Source organism: Hylobates moloch, unplaced genomic scaffold, assembly GCF_009828535.3.
Source record: "Hylobates moloch isolate HMO894 unplaced genomic scaffold, HMol_V3 SCAFFOLD_8, whole genome shotgun sequence".
NCBI lineage: Eukaryota > Metazoa > Chordata > Mammalia > Primates > Hylobatidae > Hylobates > Hylobates moloch.
Genome location: NW_026652283.1, coordinates 118,613,441 through 118,634,121, shown reverse-complemented (window position 1 = coordinate 118,634,121; position 20,681 = coordinate 118,613,441). Strand labels below are relative to the sequence as shown.

Below are 20,681 nucleotides of genomic sequence, written 5' to 3'. Positions count from 1 at the left end.
CCTAGTCCTCCATCCTCTTAGAAAAGAGAGTGCTAACAGCATTTATTTCACAAAATCCCTGTGCTGGTCTGGTTGATCTGTTAAATAAGCTGTTTCTGTTCTTTGCTCACTATACAACTCGCCAAGGACCCGCTTTTCAGGATCAAAGCATGACTGCCATCTGGTGGCAAGCGACCTTAGCTACAGGTACAATTCAGAAGTTCAGCAGCCTCTCCAGAGACAGGGGTTTCACCGACTCCACAAAGTGAAGGTAAATGTCAAAGGTAAACAGGCAGGACGGGGCGCTGTGGCCAACTAACAAGGTCAAAAACGCCAGTCTCACTTAGAATTACTCACTAGCCCTGCACTCCCCGGCTAAGTGGCTGATGTCCCATATTTGAGACTTCTAACTCCTTTGCTTTTTCTTTTTCTGGGTCCAAGACATCTTGGACAATGTGATTACAGTTTGAAGTGATCCTTCTGCTCAACCTTCTCTTTTTAACCTGAGGAAGCTGAGGTCCGGGGGAGTGAAGCAACCAGTCCGGGTCCCCACAAAAGGCGGCGGCGGGGCCAGTCCCGGGACCCGGTGTTCTGACCCACTTCGCGCGCGCCCCACGGTGATTCTGAGGACGGCGTCTCCGGGAGACACTCGCGGTCCTTCGCACTACCAGACCTGCGGCCAACTTTCGGGGAGCTCTGCGGCGAGCAGGACAATCAGAGCCGGGCTCGGCTCCCCGGTCCCCCGACCCCATGCGCTAGGCGCGCCGGGAACCCGAGCTCCCAGGCACTCGGGGCTGCCGTGCGTCACCCGGCATCTTCACTGACGCGCCCGGCTCGGGCCTCCGCTTCCGACACTCACGCTCAGCCAGCATAGACATGTCGGAGAACCTGTGATACCGCGGCCTCTGGACCTGGGTGACTGCGGCCACCGGGCGGGCAGCAGACGCCACGAGAATCAAAACGTGCGTTAACTCCCTCGCCTGCGTACTGCAGCGGACGTGGCGCGTACTGGTGACGTCAGTGGCGCGCGACTCGCTCCTCTAGCACGCGGCGGCGAGGGGGCGGAGCAGGGCGGAGCAACCTGGGGCGGTGACCGGACAGGGACTGAGGGGGCGGTGGCCTCCCTGCGGGAGGTGGAGAAAGGAGTACGTATTCGCTCATTGGCTAGAGGGAGTGTGCGCACTAAGTGATTGATGTGAGTAAAGCCCGCCTGGGCGTGTCTGCCGCGGAGCATGCGCTCACGTGGGTCTCCATCAGGAAGCCTTAGGTGCAAGCAAGGAGGGTAGTGGAAAGATGTGACCTGCCCTCAAGCAGCTCAGCCTCACGGGGAAAAGAAATATGTAAAGAGCTGTGGGGTAGGGGGAAGGGGGAGGGATAGCATTAGGAGATATACCTAATGCTAAATGACGAGTTAATGGGTGCAGCACACCAACATGACACATGTATACATATGTAACAAACCTGCACATTGTGAACATGTACCCTAAAACTTAAAGTATAATAATAATAAAAAAAAGAAATGTGTAAAGAGCTGAACTTAGGGTCATCGATGTTGTATGGACAAAGAGTTTGAAAAACTTGGCTGGAGGGGTGGTCTTTGCACTGTAATGTCCCATCTCTTCCTCATACCCTACCTCTGCTTTCTGAGATAGATAAACAAATGGATGATAGATAGATAAATAGATAGACAGATGATAGATAGATAGTAGAAAAGATATCAGAAGATAGGTCTGCTATCTATCGGTTTTTGTGTGGGACCCCATAGGTAACTAGTTCTGGGGAAAATGTTACCTCTTTACATAATGGGTTGCCTTCAACAAGGCAAAGGTTTTATTTATTTTCTCCACCACAGTGCACACACTGGAAGGTTGCCTTTATTATATCCCTTTCTGTATTCGTACCAGCACCTCGAAAATAATGTGAGTATGGTAAGGCTCCATAGACGTTTGCAAAATTTATTTAAAGTGTCCCTGTCTCCAGGGGAGTTCTAATAAGCTCCTAGCTATAACACTTTTAAGTATGGTAAAGACATGTTTTTGGATGAGTGACTCTCCAGTAAACTTCAGGTGACAGTGCACACAGAAGCCTTTCCTACATAAAAGGAAGGTAAAAAGAGCACCACTCAGGTGCCAAGAAAAGCAACTGAAGGACTACATTCTTGTTTACAATTAAATTCTCCCTTCAACTAGGAATCTGGAAGAAAAAGTAAACTCTAGTTTCATAAAAGTTAGAAGAAACACAAAAGGATGCTTATAGCTATCAGTGAATACTCGGGCGGGGGCGGTGAGGGGAGGCAAGTGAATGGAATTTTCCCAGCCAAGGCAGGAAAGCTGTGACATTGTGACATAGGGAACAAGGTTAAAAGTAGGGTATCGGACTCAGGAAGGCAAGATCACAAAAATCTCAGGATAATTAGTAGATCTATTTGATTATGCCAGAGAGAGTAGAAGGTAGTTATATAGAATGGAGAATACTGAATTAGTCGGGAAATCAGAGTTTTTCAAGCACCTCCTGTGTTGGTATATGATTTCAGAAAGTTAATTTTGTCTCTAAGATGGTCAAGAAGATTGAAGCAGACATTTATGGCCTGTTGCCATTGTTCAGGTGGCAAATGGTTGAATTATCATTGGATCTTGTGTTACAATGAGGTGTCTCCTGGAAATGCTCAGTTAGAGGCCACAGAGGAATATTGTAGAAGGGACTCTGCCTTTTGGTGAATGCAGGATGGTTTCCAAATTTTGTTTCAACCCCAGCATTCTGTGTGGCTATGAAATATTAATGGAGATCATCTACTGAAAAAGAATATTATCAAGTTTGTGATTTAAAAAAAATTACAGAATCTTGTTTGTATTTTAAATGGCCAGCTGGAGTGGAAATTGCACTTGTTAAAAGAAGGTGATCCAATGTAACCCATTCCATCTTGTCCTTCAGTCTCTTAGCAGACTCCCTTGGGCAATGCTTCACAAACATGACTGTGCATGCCAGTCACCCAGAGATCATGTTAAAATGCGCATCTGATTCAGCAGGCCTAGGGTGAGTCTAAGATTCTGCCTTTTTTTTTTGAGACAGGGCCTCACTATTGTTGCCCATGCTGGAGAGTAATTGTGTGACCATGGCTCACTGCAGCGTTTGCCTCTCTGAGTTAAGCAGTCCTCCCACCTGAGTGTCCTGAGTAGCTATGACTACAGGCATGTGCCACAACATCCAGCTAAATTTTTTTATTTTTATTTTTTGTAGAGACAGAATCTCCCTATGTTTCCCAGGCTGGTCTCAAATTCCTGGGCTAAAGTGGTCCTCCCACCTCAGCTCCCAAAGTTTCAGGATTACAGGTGTGGGCCAGATTCTGCATTTCTAACAAGGTCTAAAGATGTGGGTACCAGTGATCCACAGACCTTTCTTTGCATAACAGTCGATGACATGAGCAAAGGTATGAATGGACTCAAGGGTAAAGTAGGTTCTCTTTTTTTTTTTTTTTTTCTACACAGGTAGTTGGCTCTCCCAAGTACTTAGTTCTGCTGATGTTGCCAGAAAGCAGCTAAACAATAGATAAACACTCATTAATTTATCTATTTTTTGGCTGCTTTCTGGCCACACCAGCAGAACTAAGTAGTTGGGAGAGACTGTGTGGCCCCCAAAACCTAATATATTTACTGTCTGATCCTTTAAGAAAAATTTCACTGGCCCCTGAATTAATTTCAAAAACATGATGCTCAGTGGAAGAAGTACATGGTATATGATTCCATTTATATGAAATTCTAGAATAGGCAACGCTAATCAGGCATGTAGGACAGATTTGAGTGATCCAGGCCAGAAGCTATTCTGTACAACAGAAGAAGCCAAAAGATGTATGAAGAGAAGGAAGACTGAGATAATAAGGGGTAGGTCTCCCTAAGGCAGAGCATCAGAGGGAACACTCATTCACTAACAGCTTCTGCTGAGGTGCTGGAGAGGCCCTGGGGCCCCAGCGAACTTGCTTGCAGAGCCTGGCTGCACTCTTGGTCCTTCACTCCCTGTGAGGTCCAATTATTTGTCTTTTTTCCTCCCTTGGTTCATTTAGCTGAGGGTCATATTTCCTTTTCACATTTCTAATATACCTCCTATTACATAAGGTAAGCCAAGTGAATGTTGGTTCTTACAAGCAGAAAAGTGAAATACACACGAGAAAGTGCTTAAGATACATAAAAAGGAAAAAATCTCTAGGACACCCAAGTTATACCAATGGTTTGGTCATTCATAGTTCATTTAATATCAGTGATTAAAAATACATATTAAATTAAAGTCTAAAAGGTAATACTCTAATTCTTAACTGAAAACCTTTTCTAGTTGGTAAGGTTATGGGTTATTGTTTGATCTTCCTGATGCTTTTTTTTTTTTTGGTACATTTTTCTTCTCGATGTGAGTCATATTTTCCTGTGTCTTTCACACCTGGTAACCTTTTTATTTTACATCCAACATTGTGAGTGTTACTTTATTGGGGGCTGAAGGCTTTTGTATTCCTTCAAATATTTTGTTCTGGGATACAGTTACGTCCCTTGGGGAAAATGTGGCCTTTGCGAGCCCTTTGTGTAAGCTTTGCTAGATGGGCCCACAATAGTCTTTAAGTTTAGTTATAATCTGGTCCCACTGTTAAAGCAGCACCCTATCAAGGACTCTGCTTGTTGCTCCATGTGTTTAGAAATTATTTCCACTGGGGAAACGCAAGTTGCTTTTGGCCCTGTGTGAGCTCTGGGGATTTTTCCGCCTGCTTGTCTCTGGTGGTTCTTTCCCAGTAGTTTCCTCCAGTGCAAGTGCTGCTCAATCTTCATTTGAAGACTTGAGGGGACCCTTCTGCAAATATCTGGAGTTTCCCTTGGTATAGTTCTCTTCTCTCTGACACTTGGCCCCAAGAATCCTAGCTTCCTTGATGTTTGTCCCCTTAGCTCAGTGAGACCTCCAGGTTCTGTCTGAGTTCCTTCTCCCTGTGCTGCAGCCTGGAAACTCTTCAGGCCAGGAATGAGGGCTATCAAAGGGCCCACCTCCTTTATTACCAAATTGTTAGGATTGCAGTTCTTCACTGCCTGTTGCTCAATGTCTCAAAACCATTGTTTTGTCTATTTTTCCCAGCTTTGTAGTGAAGATGGAAGGGTAAATCCAGTTTCTTTACTCCATCATGGCCGGAAGCAGAAATTCCTAATACTCTTTGACTATTTCAAATGATTTACAATTTGTATACTAGCTGTGAGTACTTACAAAAGTCAAGCATTTAAAAAGTAGAATCATTCTATCTGTAACTGGCAAATTAGAACTGTAAAGGTTTTAAGCCGACAAACCAAATTTTGCCTTTGAATTGAAATCACCTTTGCAAAAATTGTAACAGTCAGAAAATTATGACAATGAAAGAGACCTGACCTAACCAACTCCATCTCGCCTTTAACCTCCAAGCTGTCCTTGTTTGTTCCTGGGGGTAGGCTGAACTAACTTTGGGAGGAATTTAGTTTATAGTTTAATTTTAAAAACAAGGATGATAACAGCCCCTCCCTGAAACAGCCCCACCGTGGCTCAGGTATAATACAGCCAGAGGCCACAAGACTACTAACCTCCCTATTTGCTCCTATAGATAACATTACTATTATAAAACCTAAGATTAGTGTTTTATAATAGACCAAAACATTCTGCATTCTGATGGATCCGCTGGAGCCCCCCCGGGCCAGTAAACTGCCTCATCTGGTCGTGTGGCCCCCACCCAAGAAGTGACTCATGCAAGAGGAGAGCTTTGATTACTATAATTTCATCCCCAACCCAACCAATCAGCACTCCCCATTCCCTAGCCCCCTGCCTGCCAAACTATTGTATAAAAATTTCAGTCTCTGAATTTTTGGGACAGCTTATTTGAGTAATAATAAAACTCCAGTCTCCCATTTAGTTGGCTCTATGTGTATTAAACCTTCTATTGCAATTCCCCTGTCTTGATAAACCAGGTCTACCTGGGTTGCCTGCAAGAGAAACCCATCAGGCAGTTACAGAATCAATGTTTTTTTTTTTTTTTTTTTTTAGTGATGACAGATAAACCTGAAATGACATGATGCAGAAAAATAAAATATCATGTGCTCTGAACGACTGCTGTTGAAAAAAAAACTAAACATTTGAAAGAGCATCTTAAATTTTAGTAGATTTGTGTATATTGTAGATGTTGGGGGAGGCAGGGTAAAGGAAGAGGAGAGCTTTTTTTTTTTTCATGTATTTCAAGCTGATTCTGCCATTGGTATTTGCTGTAGGTCTCTCCTGCATCCTTCCCTCACCAACATTTTGGGTTATTTCTCCAATTTGCCTAAAGACAACTGATGCAGCCTGTGGCATCTTTTTGTGTGTGAGCATCCCAAAAAACAGTTGCCATGACCTTGGCTTTTGACCAGTCCACTTTTTCTTTGACTGGACCATTTCCATTTCTTGGTAACCATTGCTTTGATTGTGCTTTGTCTTCAGGATTGTACTGGTAAAGCTGTGGTTTATTTCCTATTTCAGTTCTTCGAAGACGTGCTTCAGGATCTTGATTCCACTTGCTTAGAATTTCCAGTGAAAGCTCTGCTCTTGTCTGCAGCTGATCTGGGTGCAATAGTTCTGGCACCCATAGAATGGAAAGATTGCTCAACTCTAATTTTTTGGTCAGAGTTGTATACACTGAACCAATTGCGACGTCTATGGTTTGGCTATTGTTTCTCCTGTAAATCATTAGCCCTCTTCAATTAGTACATCAACAAGCTCACTTTTTTCCTTGCAAATTAATGTGGATGGTCAACCACTGCAGGTGTAATATTTAACATTGTCTTGTTCCTTCTTAAAGTAAGTTATCCACTTGTAAACTGCTTATTTCTTTGGGACATTGTCCCGATAAACTTTTTATAAAGCGTCATTGATTTCACCATTCCACCCAAACTTCACCATAAATTTGGTGTTTCTTCTTGATTCAATTTTAGCAGAATTCATGTTGTTCTGAAAGGGGGCTCTTTCAAATTGATGTCTTAGCGCCTCAAACTAGATCATGTTCAAACACATGATAACAAGTTATTACAAGCGTATTTTGGTGCAAAAAAATTGAAATCCATGCATAATATGACTTTTCCACGAAGTTTTGGATGACCTCTCCTATGCTTCTGCATACACTCCCCAAACGTATCAATCCAGTTGCTACTGCCCAAAGAACAGAAGGCTCGTCACTCCATGGAGGGTTTTTCCTGCAGCCCCTACCTGAGACTTTCTCACTTTCTCTGATAGTCCTATTGTCATGTTGTAAAAGGCCTGCCCACTCAGTCCAACACACTGGAAATAGATGATTGACAACAGGTTTATTTACCCATCCCCTAGGGGGAATGTCTCAGATTTTGTGAGGTTGTTGCCCCTGCAATCTGCTTTAAACTCAGCTTTCTGTTGCTTGTGTCTCTGGGTCAGAAGAATTTGTCAGTGATAATGTTTTTGTTAAAGTCTTATGCCCAGTTAATGCCAACTCAGGGCTCTCATCCCCTAGGGCTCCTGTAATCATTTTTCTTGTCTTCTCTTGCAGTTTCTGTATGTTATAGAAGTTCAAAGAAGACAAACTCTAGCCAAGAGCAGTGTGAAGAAAAGAAGGCTCTATATTAATCGCAGACCAGGGATGCCTTCTGGCTTCCTGGCAGCAATTCCGGCCTGAGATTCCTTCTCTATTCATACTTCCTGTCAACATTGTGTGATGTCAAGCTGTAGCCATCACAAAAGGACTGTGAACACCTATAAATCCTAACCATCAAAAATCACACCCAGGTATCCAAATTAGCATTATTATGTCAAAAGAAAAACCTGATTTCCTCACTGTCTTTTAACTGTTTTCTTTATTGTCCTGCACTAGTGTTCCCTAACCTTTGAGTGAGATAGTGACACGTTAGTTTCTTATATTCTAAAATGTTTTCAGGGGCAGCTAGTGGCAAAGGAGAGGGCAGTGGGGATAGGGCAGGGAGACAGATACCTGCACAAGGAAGGTGTAGGGATCAGGTGGGAGTCAAGATGATGAAAGGAGAGAGGGATGGTGACTAATTTAGTCACCCATTTGAGAGGGTCTCCAGACTTGCACTGCTGGCTAAGGACCCCATCCTAAGTGAGAAAGCATCATGTCAGGCGGGGGCTCTACCCTCGTGGTTATGGGTGAACATTCTGGAGTCATCTAAGGAGACTTCCTGAGCCTCACTGTTGGCTGTCCCTGACCCCTTCTAAAGCTTTCTTTCTAGCTTCTGCTGCCCTCCAGGTAAGCACTCCACAGCCTGTGGAGCTCTGTGGGTATAGTCTGTCCTTCCCATAATGATTTGCCTTGGTGCAGTAATTAACAGAATGAGCTCAAAAGTTAAGGGTTCAAATCTGGCTGTGACACCTGCAATTATGTCCCCTCTCTGATTCCTCACCTGCTAATCCATGGAGTTGCTGTGAGCACATGGGGTGCCTCATGATACTGCAAGTGGCCACTGCCAGTTTCCCTGAGAATTACAAGCAGCTCTTGGTGCCTAATCTGCTCCATCTCTTATTCTTCATATTCTACGTATGTCTTCCTCTGCCACTTACCAGCTGTTGACCTTGGGCAGGTTACTAAATTTCCTATGCTTTCTTTTCCCCGTTTATGTAAGAATAGCAATGGTTCCTACCTCAAAGGTACTAGAGATGCGATAGATGGAACATTGGTTTCCTCCTTAAAATTTACATGTTGAAATCTTAACCCCCAATATGAGAGTATTTGCAGGTGGGACCTTGAGAGGTGATTAGTTCACGAGGGTGGAGCCCACATAAATGGGATTAATGCCCTTATAAAAGAGATCCTAGAGAGTCTTGTCCCTTCCACCCTGTGAGGACACGGTGAGAATGAGAAGTGGCCCCACACCAGACACCGATTCTGCCAGCACCTTGATCTTGGACTTCTGTGAGAAATAAATTTCTGTTGTTTGTAAGACTGTGTTACCCAGTCTTTGGTATTTTGTTACAGCATACTGAACTGACTAAGACAATACATGCATTGCTCTTCAATGAAGTGATATAGACCACTCAGGACAGCAGCTGGCATGGAGAAGGAACTCAGTACATGATTTGCCTGCTTTGAGTGCGCACAGTTTTGTGTTGTTTTTAACTATACATCAAGGCCACTGTCTTGATCTGTCCACAGCTGATGCCCATGTAGGTAACAACTGAGAGACTCCTGGGTGGTGGCGGGGAGTTTCTTTGGACATAGAACCCTTCAGAATCGTGACCTGTTACATCACTAGCCGGGGCTTATTGCTGGTTGAGGGGGGTGATAAAGAGGAGGCCATGACCATAGAGTACAAATACTTGCATCAGGCACTACTTTAGGGAATATCTATAAGTCTTTTAGGACACTTATTTATACACTGTTAATTTATACATAGTCCCTTTAAAAAAAACTTTGTTGCAAGAGATATTAAGTCAAAACCATTTGCAAAACTGTAGCACCCCATTTTTTAAAATCCCACTTTTAAATACAAAATAGGTATATATAATAGTCTATCTATGCATACATATATGGTTAGTATATGCATGGAAAAATTGGGGGAGACTCTATTCCAAATTGTTAATACTGATATTTTCAGCAGAGGGGGGAAAGACATTACAGAAGACTTTTATTTTCTACAGTATGCATTTCTATATAGTCACAACTTCTAAATAATAAAAATACACGTTACTTCTTTATTATATCAGAATAGTTTAAATACTTCTATTCATTAATTTGAGAAAAGGGGCATGCAACTGTGGAAAGTGTGGTCCGCACATGGAATGGACAGAAGTGTCTTGCCTGGAAATTTAACTCCATCTCATCTACTCCCTCCAAGGCATGCTGGAAACCCATTATAGGCACCCATGACAGAAATCTGTCAGCATTTTGGAAACCACTTGACCCCTAGAGGATGCCTATGTGAATGCGGAGCTGTTGAAAGTGTCACTCAGTTGGCCACAGTTGGGTCCTCTGCAGGACTCTGTGTGTCTGCAGCAGCTCTGCTCTGCCATGACTCCACATTTTATATTTGTTAGTAGCTTGGGAGAAGTTGGGGTGGGGTTAAGAAGACATATTCTGTGGGCTACCCTCCAGCTTACTCCTCCGTTAGACAATTAACAATGTACTGAACTGATGGGGTCAGATTCCAAGACACCAATTGGACCACATTTTCTAGTGGTCAAAGTCACTGTGGGTGGCAAGAGTCACAAGCCACACACCTAGATGTGGCTTTCTCTTTGATGGCAAAAGGAATGGGCTGAGCCAGAGTTGTCTCTCTGGGAAGGCTTGCCCGTCTTGCTTTCCACCCCTCTCCCTCTCTGTGAGTACGAGTGTGGCAGGCTTATAGATCAGCCACCTGGGGAAGGAGTTAGACTCAAGGCAGAGAAGCAGTCTCACTTAGGCCTGGAGCCTGGTCATGGACTCCAGGTTTGGTTTACCAGAAACCGTACATCAGGGTAAACACCACATGTCCAGGTAACAGTGACGTTCAGTGAAGTGAAGAGCTTCATTCACTGATGTCAGCTTTTGCTTGGGGCCACTTCCTTTTTCACAGAACAAATGATTCTTTGAAGTCCAACTCTACATGGCGCACCCAAAGCCAGTGATGACGGGGATGCCTCCTGACTCCCAAATTTGACTTCTAGTGGAGGATGAGATTTACAAAACGCTGTTTTTTGCGACTGAGGGTGGGAAAGTCCTCACTTTTCCATAGTCTTCACAGAGTGAAGATGTCATGACATAGGCACCTTCCAAAGTGCACTGGTCCCTTCCAATCCCAAAGGTCTCTTCCAGCCCCATGGCACTCATTCTCTGCCACTGCCTGACCTTCCTGAATCCTTTCGTTGCCATATTCTGCCTGCCCTACATTTTCTTTTATTTTTAAAAAAATTTTTAAGACAGCATGTCACTCGGTCACCCAGACTGGACTACAGTGGTGTGATCATAGGTTACTGCAGCCTTGAACTCCTGAGCCCAAGTGATCCTCTCACCTCAACCTCCTGAGCAGCAGAGACTACAGGCTAGCACCACCACGCCCGGCTAATTCTTAAAAAATTATTTTTTGTAGAGATGGTCTCACTGTATTGCCCTGGCTGATCTTGAATTCCTGGGTTCAAGCAGTCCTCCTGCCTCTGCCTCCTAAAGTGCTGGGATTACAGGTGTGAACCACTGCATCCAGCCATTCCATGCATTTTTCTTTTCTTTCTTCTTTTTTTTTTTTTTTTTAGACAGTCTCGCTCTGTCACCCAGGCTGGAGTGCCACGGTGCGATCTTGGCTCACTGCAAACTCCACCTCTTGGGTTCAAATGATTCTCCTGTCTCAGCCTCCAGAGTAGCTGGGACTACAGGTGCCCACCACCATGCCCGCCTAATTGTTGTATTTTTAGTAGAGACGGGGGGGTCTCACCATGTTGGCCAGGCTGGTCTCGAACTCCTAACTTCAGATGATCTGTCCGCCTCGGCTTCCCAGAGTACTGAGATTACAGGTGTGAGCCACCATGCCCGGTAATTGCCTGCATTTTGTTTTCCCTCCTTTTGCTATTATTTCTCCTCCAGAGGTGTAGCCTTAGCTATCACCTGAGCTTGTTTGGTCTCCTCTTTTCCTTACAGTCTCATTCCCTTCGAGGGCTCATGCTTTTTCATGATTTCAGCCGCCCTGCCTTTCTGATGTCTCCCTGTAGGTCTTCTGGGAAAGGACCTTCCTTCCAGCTTTTGTGCACTCTGCCCTGTCTGCCTTGCCATTAGCACTCACTTCAGTGCCCTCTCTGTCTCAGGAGCTCTTCCTCCTGCTTTGCTGTTGCTAGGACTGGCACATCCATCCACCATTAACTAGACCCCACAGGGCTCCCTATAGTTGTTCTCCATGTAGGGCTGACTGCAGTCAGTGAGTACCTGTTTTGCTTTTCAGGAGGGGGCGTGTTGAGTTTGGGAGTGGGAGGCAGCAGGCTGGCCAGGGGCTGTGGCGAGAAGAGCATGAGTCTGGGGCCCACAGCAGGCCAGGCACAACTCTGCCACTCCCCAGGGAAGGAGGTCACCTGGCCTCTGTGAGGCTTCGTTTCTGTATCTGTAATATGGAGAGAAAGAGAATACGGAGCGGAGGCGGTGGGCGGGGGCGGCGGGGAAAAACGTACGAAAGTGGATTCTAAGTGATAAGGGAAGAGCAGGCAGTTGTGATAATGAGTCTGTGTTTCACCCAGTCAGCCCCCAGAGCACGGTGGCCACATCCCAAATAGTTTCCATCCTAAGCTTTCCTTCTCCCTGGGCCTAGGACCCCTGTCCATATAACAAAGCCCAGGTGAATGCTGAGCTTTGAAACAAGAAGCCACGTGAGAGCTTTCTGTTTGGACAAGAACTGCCTTTGGCATAATTCTGAGCACTTTCCTCTGATGTTTTCGGAGTAAAGGCTGAGGCGGGAGTCAGTGGGTAGGGAGAGGTGCCAGGCAGATTAGGAAACCCAGGTGGGATGGCCCCGGGGTGGGGGGGGGGGGGCGGTGGATATTGCAAAGTTATCAGTTATTTAACCTTATGGACTTTTATTTAACCATTTTTGTTTGACATGTTTTATATATATCTAATTTTATTTATTCTTCATAAAATCCCTGTGAGGGGGGTGGTACTATTGTCCCCATTTTAAAGATGAGAACACTGAAGCATGGAGATATTAACAAGTTTACGAATAGTAAGCGCCAATAATAATAATCAGGCATTCTGTTATAATAATGATCAGGCATTCTGATCCCAGAGCTGGAACTCTTTGAATAACTGATTATTTTGGTACAACAAGTATATGGCTGCCCCTGTGCAGTTGTGGTCTCCCCTAAAAGGCGAGGCTATTTGTGGCATCAGTCACCAGGGGGAGAAGAATTAGGGTTCTGGGAGGCAACAGAAAGGGGCAGGGAAACGGCCTGGTGGGATTTGTCCCTCTTGGCCTAGTTGGAAAAGCCGGCAAGCTATTGACGGAAGGGGCTGAGAAATAGAAGATTTGGGCACGGTGTCTGGCGGCTGTGCCAACCCACTGGGCCCAGGGAGGAAATAGCTCAGAACACGCGGGAGAAGGGGGAAGGCAGGCAGGGGGAAGGTGGGCATGGGGAAGGCCCTGGAGGCTCGGCTGTTTGTATTTCCTTGTCTAGTGGTTACTTGTTACCTGTGACTCTTGCCTGATGCTCAGTGAGGGCACTTGGGAAGATCCAGCTCAGTGAGGGCACTTGGGAAGATCCAGCTGACCTCACGTGTGCTTGTAGGGTTAAAAGATAGCAGCGCGAGGAAGGGAAGGGGAGCGCGGGGAAGGGAAGGGGAGCGCGAGGAAGGGAAGGGTCAGCGCGGGGAAGGGAAGGGGAGCGCGAGAAAGGGAAGGGGAGCGCGGGGAAGGGAAGGGAAGGGCAGGGAAGGGAAGGGTCAGCGCGGGGAAGGGAAGGGTCCGCGTGGGAGGGGAAGGGGAGGGCAGGGAAGGGAAGGGTCCGTGCGGGGAAGGGAAGGGGAGGGCGGGGAGGGGAAGGGGAGGGCGGGGAAAGGAAGGGTCAGCGCGGGAAAGGGAAGCGGATCGCGGGGAGGGAACGGACAGCGCGCGGAAAGGAAGACCACATTGATGGTCTCAGAGGTTCCAGGGAAGGTGACCCTTGGAGGGGCAATGCTCGCCCCACATGGAGATTCACTCTCCAGCCGAAACCCAGCTGGCAGTGAGGATGTTTTCTGCTGGGAGGAGCCATAATTAGACCTAAACCTTAACAGCAAATCCAGGACCATCCCTCACCAAGTAGGAGAATAAGGGAGAGAATAAAACCTCCTGAGAGTCCAGGCTGTAATAGGACCTGATTTCCCAAAAGAACATATATTTTTTCTTGACCTTATCCAACAGTATTTTATGATTCTAGGCCCTTTGTTGGGGACTATACAGGACGAGCTACTCCCAGGAAACGAACAGAAAAGAGAACATTTTCCGAGTGTTCTGTTTCTTCCTCTTGGCTTCTGTCTCTGTGTTCTTTCCAGGCAGAGGGCAGGATCCATCCGATTTTCCATATTCCTAGGCCAGTTTTGAAAGCTCCTCCCTGGATGCTGAGACCACATTCCCCATGCAGGAGGAGGTGGATGGGGAGAGTTTGCATAAGGAGATGGCAGCATAATTCAGGTAGAGTTGGGTTTTTTTCAATGTACATAAAAATCCTTAAATATTGCTTTATGCTATATGTTTTTCCTAAGCATGACGTCATGTCGAAGGAGCCCCTGAAGCCACTTCCCTTCTTCATTTGTGAGACCAGCTCCCGCTTTCTGTGACCCATGCACGCTGCAGCCTCTTCTGGAAACTCAACTTTGGGCTAGATCAGTGCTCCCTCTCCAGCACTGGTGGAGGGGTGTGGAGGGGATCCGAGCAGCAGCTCTGAAGGACAAGGTGTCTCCAGTAGCCAGGTGATGGTGGCCCAAGGCTACGGGGCTTCCCTTGCCCTCCCTTCCTCTCTCCTACAACCATTCTTGCCTCACAGTTTTGCAATCTTGGTGCCTGTGAGTGGGAGGGCAGGGAAGGCGAGTCTTTCCCTGAAGCAATGTAGGTAAAGGCCTTGATGGAGGTAAAGTGAGGGGCTGGGGAGCTAGGAAAAGAATGTGAACTTATGGGAGTGCATGCGCCCCCAGCACCACTCTGAGAAAAAAAAAAAAAATGCCAGCTCATGTACCAGACAAAAGACATCTTTTGAGAATGAAGGCAGCCACTAGACAATGAAGCAACAGGAGCCTTAATCTTAAGAGTTATAGCAGCCAAGGGGGTGTCAGGCAGGCCCCAGGCCACATGGAATTCTTTGCCCCTCTCTCTGAGTTTAGGGCGGGGATGATGAGGTGAACCACCCCTGGCGCCCAGGGGCAGTTGCAACCTGCCTGTGGCATTGAGGTTCTGAGAAGGGACCATCATTCAAATCAATGGGCTTCCACCTGGGTGCAGAGGAAATCAGGCCAGGCCTGGGAGAGAGTAAGCAGGAGAGGGAGCCGACAGGAAGCAGTAAGCAGGATGGGAAAGAAGAGAGGGCACAAAGGAAGGAGTGGCTCAACTTCCATTTGCCTTGGCTTTAGAAGTGTGTCCAAATGGGCCTCCATAGTGCATGATTAGATGGCTGGGGCCAAGGGCCCGGGGGCTGATGGGTGGGCCACCTGGGAGTGGGGAGCCCTGTGGATGTGTGTGTGTGTGTGCGCAAGCACGTGCGCACACCAACAAGTGCAAACTGGACAGCAGTTTACTCAGCGACAGGGTTTGCTCACAATAGTCCCCCTGCAACCCCAACTACCAGGGGGCAAGGAAGCCCAAATGTCTCCATTTACCACAGAGAAAAGAGGGTCAGCTATAATCTGAAGGTTTGTGTATCCTCAGAATTCAAGCATTGAAATCCCAGCCCTAGGGCGGTGGGATTAGGAGGTGGGGCCTTTGGGAGGTGATTATCCGTGAGGGTGGATTCCTTATAATGGGATTAACACCCTTAGAAAAAGGCCCAAGGGAGCCTCTTCACAGCTGGAGGGCACTGTCTATGACTTGAAAGCCCTCACCGGAGGCTGAATCCACTTTGATCTTGGACCTCCCCACGTCCGGAACTGTCAGAAACACATTTCTGTTGTTTATAAGCCCCCCGGTCTATGGTATTTTGTTACAGCAGCCCAGACGGGCTAAGACAGGGTCCAGATTCACAAGCACAATTATATGCTGGCACAGAGGCAGAATCTTAAATCCCAGACCTAAATTCCCCAAGAGCCAGAATTCAAAAGAGTCCTCTCTAATTGCCTTTGATGAGAACTCAATTTAGGAAGGATTCTATTAATAGTTTAAACTAACCAGTAGGAGCTTCCCATATTTTCTCCGCAGAACCCAAATTCTCTCTAAACAGCTGAACCTTCTGCAAGCTGAAGATTCCTCATCAGTTTACTAAGAGGTTTGGAAAAGAGATTTGGAAACGAGTGGATGGGAGGGGGCTTTCTGTTTCTTTCCTGGTAGACGTGTCCGTGTCCCCAAATTGGCCCCTTCTTAGGCCCAGAGAGGCATTTATTTGGTATAATTGGTGACTGATTCCTTTCTAACATCTTGGATTAGGACTTGAAATAATCTAGTCACTGACCCCTGCCCAGGAGTCATGCGTGTTCTCAGGAGAGACTGAAAGTGGGGTGCAGGTGATGGAGGAAGCGAAAGAGGCCCCTCTACTTGCCCCTCAGTGTTTCTATCCTCCATGGCATTCTCTTTTCTGACAAAGACAAGCCTGAGCTCTGGGTGCCTGCCCTGAAGGGGACGTACCCAGGAGGCAGGTATAGAAGATTCGGAATTGAAAATGTTGGGAAGGAGAAAAGGGAATGGAGAGAACAGGGACGTTGAGGGAGATGGATCAAAGGGCCAATTGTTGAGAACGTGCCTTCTCTCCCCCAGAGTCCTGGGTGCCCCATTTGATGAAAGCTGTGTCTCCTCCTCTCTCCTTTCTCTCTCCTCAGAGGAGGTACTTTGGGGCAACCTTCTGCTGAGGAGAAAGGGCTCATACTGACGTGGACTCCTTTCAAGTAGTTGTTCCTCCCTTTCCCTCCAAAATGACACATTTTGAAAGTGGAACGCGTCCAAGCATGCAGAGAAGAGTGGAGAATAATGTCATGAGGTACACTCACCACGCTGTTTGCCACATATGTTTTGAAAAATGTTTAAATCAAGCCCTCTGGATACAGTCACTTTTGACATGCCCTCCCTCCCTCCTGGCTCTCCCTGCTCTTCCCTGCACCAGCCACAGCCTCACTCCGTCCCCACCTGCCACGCACCATCTGGGAGAGTCCAGAATGAGTATGCTTGTATTCGATGCTGTGTTCCTCCTAATTGAGCAGTGAGAAATCCTCCTGATGGGGCAATAAGAAACCTCTGGTGGAGGTCCGTGGGGCTTGGTCTGAAGCCAGTTTGCCCCACAGATTTATTGGCAGAATTTCCAGCAAAGGCATTAGGGGGAAAAATGTTACATTGAGAAAATACAACCCAAGACTTTTCTGCCTCTCCCCACCTCCAGACCCTCATTTTCAGCACTGACTTTTCTCTCCAGCTTCTTCTCGTTTTAGCTTCTTTGGGGTTTCCCCTACCTGGCCCTTCTCTGAACCTCCAATTGCCAGCCTGCATTTAAGCTCTGGGAGTGGGTAGCTCTGCTCTGTGCATGGCTTTTCCTACCTGGCGGAAGGTGTGTGTCAGTCGGAGAGGCAGCTGGTGCTGGAGACGTCGCCATCCACTTACCTTCTCAATTTCCCTTTAACACCTCTTCTTCTCTTGGTGCCAGCTGCTTCTAACTTCCAGGTGCAGGAAGTATTTGGTGCAGCCAGAGGCCACCGTCTGCTCACAATGGATGCCCCTCAGCTGCCAGAATTTTCCACTCCACGATGATTTGCCCCTCCCCCACCATGCATAAAGGAAAAGCCACACACACACGTGTTATTAAAATGAACTGTTTATATTATCTCCGTTGAGTCAATACATTATAATGTATTAAAATGGAAAGGTACAAAATTGAAATAAATACTTTCTGATTCATGTATAAATCTTTTTTTTTTTGTCAAGATGACTTTTATCGTCAGTACATGTCACAAGAAAACATTTAAAATGACACTGAAACAATCATTGAAATCATGGTGCATGGAGGAAAAAGGTAAAGAAAACAACTTTTGGCTTGTTTTGGCATGAGACCTTGATACAATTTGGGTTCCCCAAAACCATGTGAAGGGTGGTAAAATAGAAATGCTCAAAACTGACTTAAAAAAATAAACAGGCTTTACAAAAACCCTCTTTTTTCTTAACCCAGCCACTTCTCGACATGGTCTGCACATACAGTAGATACATTCATTATTGTCCAAGGGAAGACAGTAACTGCCTTTCATTTTAAAGAGCTTGGTGGAGAGGCTGAAGAAATGTGCTGCAGCTGAAGGTGAGTAGAATGTTCCAGAGAACAAAAAAGTCTAGATGGTCTTCAGGAACAGCACTGAGCATGATGTGGGGAGGGTCTCTGGGACGAGAGGTGGAGGTGGAGGAGGGTGCAGAGTCCAGATCTGAAGCCATGGAGACTGAGGATGGAGTTGGGTTGTCAGTGGTGAACGTGGGTGCAGGGATCTCTCCGCCTGAGCAGTCCTGGGTTTGTCCTCAGCCTGGGAAGGTTGCTCTTTCAGCAAGAGGCAAACCCTGGGCTTTGGAGATGGGGCTGGGGCTCTTTTCAGGCATAGCAGCAGTGGGGAGACTGGGGACAGGCTTGCAATGGATTCCACGGGAGGGGCTTCTCTCCTGGTTCTGACTGCTTATTAGGTGGTTATTAAGGCAATAAGGACTTAAGCAAACTAGAAGTTAAGGGCAGCTAAGTTCAGCCAGATCAAAGGTAAACAAAAGGTGAGAAGGAGTCCCTTTCTCCTCAGCTACCTTTCCCCCAAGCACAGGAGGCCTCAGCTCCTGAAGCTCTGAATTTACAGTACACAGTAGCAGACGGCTTGCCCTTTGGAAGGCTCCATGGAAAGAAGGCTCATCCCTGACTTGGGGCAACTTGACCAAAGTTTCTACTCTCCAGAATCTCTTTTCTGTGGTCACCCGACTGGCGAGTGGAAGATGGAAGCACCAAGGTCCTGCAAAAGATAGATCAAGACCTTTGCTATCAACCTTTCAGCCCATCCCAATGGCCTTGAATGGCACGTGTCCTGGAAAACCAGGTCTGCTGCCTGTATGCCCCAGCGAGACCTATGCTCAGCTGGAGAAGAGGACAGCCTTTCAGGGTTCAGGAATGTTCCCCCTAGAACAGATGGAATGGCAGCTACATTGCCCTTGGGAATGTGAGGTCCTGGGTGAGTCTCCGGGGAAGTGAAAGAAGCTCCTTTAACTTGACTCCACTCACAGGACAAAGTGCAGGAGACAGAACAGAATGGATAGAAGAAGCTTCTCCTTTCTTCTTGCTCTAGAGTGAAGGAGATGGACAGTTACCTTGAAATGCTATGGGAAGGATGAGCATGGAGAGCTGCCTGATATTCTGAGCCAACTTCTGGCAAGATGCTGGGTGAATCGACTGCCTGGAATTGAAGAACTGGCTCTCAAGCAGTTGCTGCTAAAGAATGCCAGCAAACAAACCACACACAACTGTGGTAAGCCAGGCGGAAATCCCTCCACCCTCTGGCATGAGATGGCAGTCTAGAAAGGACTCTCCATGAGATGCCTGGGGCCTGAGGAGGCAGAGGCATGGACACGCTGTGCTATGATGACTCAGGGCCACCCGTGAGTGGGACATTCGTGGGGATGAAATGGGAGCAGGGAGAAACAGTAGTTGTAATGGCCAGCCGCCTGGGGACCAGTTCCCTGCCTGGCCTTTCTTTCTCTGGTGGAAGCCATCTTGTTTTGATCCTAAGAAAAATGGGTGTCATTTTATCCAGGAATCCAAGAATTATAATAATAAATTAATAAAGTGAATGTGATAATCAAACTGTGAGGGTATGAACAACGTAAGATTTAATGATCATTGTCAAAATCAATCGGTAGGGCTGTGGAACTTTACCGTAAAATTTGACTTTGATACATGTTTAAATATATTTTCTAAGTTATCCACAGCCCAAAACAGGACCCCTTAGAGATAATCTAGAGGAATCCCTCACGTTACAGACAGAGCCACTGGTTAAGGGTCTAGAGTCACACAGGGAGTTACCGCAGAATCAGTGCTGGAACCCCGCGCTCTTTCTGCAGGGATTCGGATATTTTGGTTGGATTTGCATTCTTACATCAGTGTATGTTCTCCAGCTCTGCTCTTACATATTGAAAGGCAGGCAGCTATTTTTAAGCACCCTGCCTATTAGCCTTAGGAACATAACAATAACGGCAAGTGCCCTTTATTGCTTCGCTAAGCTGCAGACACCCTTCTGGGGCGTGAACAGAGCTCAGTAAAGACAGCAGCCTCAGGTCTGTGTGTTGCTCTGAGCCACGAGCTGGTCTGCAGGCAGCAGCCATGGGCCGTGCCTGTGTTGGTATGTTTAAGAACATTGCGGAATACAGGAATTACATGGACTAGGTTTAGAATACAAATAGTAACATACAAAAAGGAAGGTTTGATATGGACTGCAAGGACGTAGAGCAGGTGCACATGCGTGCACTACCAGAATGGCTACACGGGGGGAAGGAACTCCGGAACCACGTGAGAAAGAGTTGTTAGGACAGTGTGATAGTGAAATACCGTGTTTCCAACTCTATCACTCTATTTTAAAATAGATAATAATTATAATTTTTATTAATATCAAACAAATTAGCTTTGGGACCTATGGCCCTAACTTAGGGGTCACGGCTGCAGTCCCCTTTCTTGCAGAGCTGGCTGGCTACACAGACAACTGCCCCCAGTGTTGGCCAATTCTGGACGCTCTCTTCTCCCATAAAGACACCAGAGAGTGCTCTTCAGCCCCAGTGTTTCAAAGGGAGAACCCAAACCCACCCTAACTTCTGGCAAGACAAAGCGCTTATTATAGCTGCTCACCTCTTCAGGGAGCACCCACCACCAGGAAAGGTCACTGAAGGTCCTGCCTGGGCCCCTGGCGTGGCACAGGGTCATGGTCAGTCTTCTCTGGACCCTGAGTCAGGGCCTGGTGGGGAAAGGGGGTGACACTTATAAGGGAGTGGGGAGGTGGGGGCTGGAAAGGGCTGGAATGGCACCTTTTTAAAGGAATAAAGCCCTTTAAAGATCTTCAACTCAGGGACTTGGTCTCTTTG

The 20,681-nt window shown here is 46.7% G+C and overlaps 1 protein-coding gene and 1 long non-coding RNA gene across 6 annotated transcripts in view; one reads left to right on the top strand and one right to left on the bottom strand.

The window, feature by feature from the left end:
• The window catches only part of PINX1 (PIN2 (TERF1) interacting telomerase inhibitor 1), a 73,877-nt gene extending 72,898 nt beyond the window's left edge, over positions 1-979 (bottom strand). For 2 of the 5 annotated variants that reach the window (XM_058442398.1, XM_032162482.2), the window contains exon 1: positions 839-971. Coding sequence is in view for 3 of the 5 variants with exons in the window: in XM_032162482.2 (XP_032018373.1) it covers positions 839-857 (19 nt within the window). In the remaining 2 variants the exon portion in view is untranslated. Of the gene's footprint in view, positions 1-787 lie in introns of all 5 variants that reach the window. The other 3 variants (XM_032162479.2, XM_058442397.1, XM_032162481.2) reach the window with 3 other exon arrangements.
• A 144-nt stretch (positions 980-1,123) lies between these two features.
• Positions 1,124-14,370, top strand: LOC116472386 (uncharacterized). The gene is made up of 5 exons (XR_004249084.2): positions 1,124-1,174; positions 2,911-3,012; positions 7,517-7,752; positions 8,957-9,144; positions 14,174-14,370. It is a non-coding gene; the product is annotated as an uncharacterized LOC116472386 (long non-coding RNA).
• The last annotated feature ends 6,311 nt before the right edge of the window (positions 14,371-20,681 follow it).